Source organism: Amphimedon queenslandica, unplaced genomic scaffold (assembly GCF_000090795.2).
Source record: "Amphimedon queenslandica unplaced genomic scaffold, v1.1 AMPQUscaffold_8310_Cont19745, whole genome shotgun sequence".
NCBI classification, from domain to species: domain Eukaryota; kingdom Metazoa; phylum Porifera; class Demospongiae; order Haplosclerida; family Niphatidae; genus Amphimedon; species Amphimedon queenslandica.
In genome coordinates, this window is record NW_003551412.1 from 1 (window position 1) to 2,468 (window position 2,468).

Consider the following 2,468-nt stretch of genomic DNA (forward strand, 5'->3'; position numbering starts at 1 on the left):
AGGATCCCCGCTGATTTTTTTCTAATGTATGTGAATGGGTTCAGTCTTTTTTTTTCTCTTATGTGAATCTAATGCATTCCCTCCTCCAGGTGGTTTAGTGGACACGATATGTCTGATGAAATAACTTTTCTGAACCCTAAGGCTACTCGAGCTTGAACTTGATGCCAGCTTTCTTAGTCACCAGATTTATGATGCTAGTGAGATTTAGATTTATAGCTAGTATCTTATTCCTTTTTCTCCTAGATGTAGTGATGTCACATTCACTCTTGAGTTCAGTAGAGCTTCCATTTACAGAATAGTCAGAATTTTGAAATTTTTAATTAATGGCATAGCTGCTACAGTCAACTGAGCTTGTTTGGCATGTATCAGTGCATAAAACAGATGCTATGCCATGCAAACCATCATTGTTCATGCATGTTGATGCTATCACATTGAAATGTTCATAAAAAGTTTATGAAAAGTTTATGAAAAAGTCCAAAAATTCACTTTTTTTATGATGTGGCAACCTTGACTTGTGTCAGCCAACGCTTTGAGTGGGTGTACCAGTAGATGCTGTTTGTTTGTGATACTAAAATCATTATTATTTTGCAGCTAATGTTGTTGTTTATAGTAGATCTATTGCTCAATGTTTCAGGACAACAAGGTCAAGAATTCATGCATATACCAGTACTCTTGTTTGTCAATGACCATTGCCGTACTATAACAGATTATAAATTGGTAAGTACCATTGTACCAAGCCATATATGTGCCTTGATTCCAACACAGCGCAACAATGAATGTGCAGTTTCTATAGAAAGAGAGAGTGATGAGGTACACAATTTGAATATTATGATAGTTTATTTTCTAATGTTAACTGCAGATGTGCAAACATTATCCCCATATAGGGAAACAATCCAGTAAGTTATTGTTAACAATATGTATTCAACCCACAGTCCCTCCCTATTGTGCACCTGACCAACCAGAATAGTGCAACTGTGGGTTGAGGTTTTGTTGGGCCCTAGCAAGATGGAGTACTGTTTCTTTCCTTTGTTGATATTATTGATCATAGTTACACTTTCAAATTGTGAAGGTAAATGTATAGTCATATACTAGTTTAATGTATGAAATGAACTTTAATCCATTCATTTCACCACAATATCTAGTCATATTTAAGCTTCACTGCTACATAAATTTTAATGTCAATACCTGGTATGCATGTATAAGCTTGTACTTGTGTATTTCAAGTTAAACTTCATTCATTTGTCCATAGTGCATGCTCATCATAAATCCTTAATAGTTCTTTAATACTAAAAGATTAAAATTATGGTTTATAATTTCTATACTTTATAGCTACGTGTAATCAAATTGTACCATTAAATGGAAACCCTAGTATTGAAACAAGAGTATCAATTGGTGAATGTGTTGCTTTTCAATGTACACTAAATCATATAGTACAGTGGAAACTAAATGGAACTGATATCAGTAATGATGATATTCATTACAATATCAATACTACTAGTGGTACACTGACTATACAAGAAGTGAGGAGCACTGATACTGGAAACTATACTTGTGGTTTGGGAAGTGTTTCTCTTATAGTCCAAAGTAAAATAGAAATTATACTCAATTTAAGTTTATTTAGTCATTTTAGAACCTGTTATCATAGTTACTGGTCAATACATTAACCTCATTGTTGGTAGTAGTGTCAGTATTAGCTGTACTACAATGCCCTCCATCCATAACAGTGAAGTAAAGTGGCATTCATCATCATTCAATAGTGATAGCAATGAACTGATCATTAATCCAGTGATGCTCTCTCATAATAACAAGATATTCACATGTGTAGTATCATCAGATTTACTGGCTATGAGTTTGACAGAGTCTATTACTATTAGTGTTGATGTGAGTTAGGGCAGCTATGTACAAGAAATGCAGCTTTCTATCCAGCCACGTGAAGTTGGTAGCTCAAGTTATCATACCAAAAAACTTTCTTATTATAAGTACAGAAAAATTGAAATTAAATTGAAATCATACAAGTGCCAACATACCGCCGGCCTAAGACACACTGTCTTAAAGAGAGAGAAAGGAGGAGTGATACAATACATAATAATAATAACAAGCAAAACAAACATATACACATAATCATTCAATATTCAACATTAGAGTCAGATGATAATAATAGAGCAACTTTACTCACGGGTCGCTTGTACACTCCTTTGACTGTTTTAACAGACACAACACGAACTAGTGAATCTTTTCCAGGGTAAACATTGACGATACGAGCCATAGGCCACGCAGTAGGAACTATGCCATCCTCTTTTAATAGAACTATGTCCCCAACCTCTAAATTCTTTGTTTGTCGGTACCATTGATTGTATCGGTTGAGTGATGTGAGATACTCCTCTGACCATCGGTTCCAGAAATGACGTACTAAATTCTGACAGAGATCCCAACGTTTGAGTAGTGAGAGGGAACGATATGAAAAAGCT

General features: G+C 34.8%; 1 protein-coding gene across 1 annotated transcript; it reads left to right on the plus strand.

Moving 5' to 3' along the window:
- Positions 1-169: 169 nt before the first annotated feature.
- On the plus strand, positions 170-1,881 carry LOC109591387 (uncharacterized; the record flags this gene model as incomplete). Its single annotated transcript, XM_020007123.1, has 4 exons — positions 170-810; positions 860-1,069; positions 1,330-1,584; positions 1,631-1,881. Coding segments are annotated over exons 2-4 (570 nt in total), but the record flags the coding sequence as incomplete, so codon positions are not given.
- Positions 1,882-2,468: the final 587 nt, after the last annotated feature.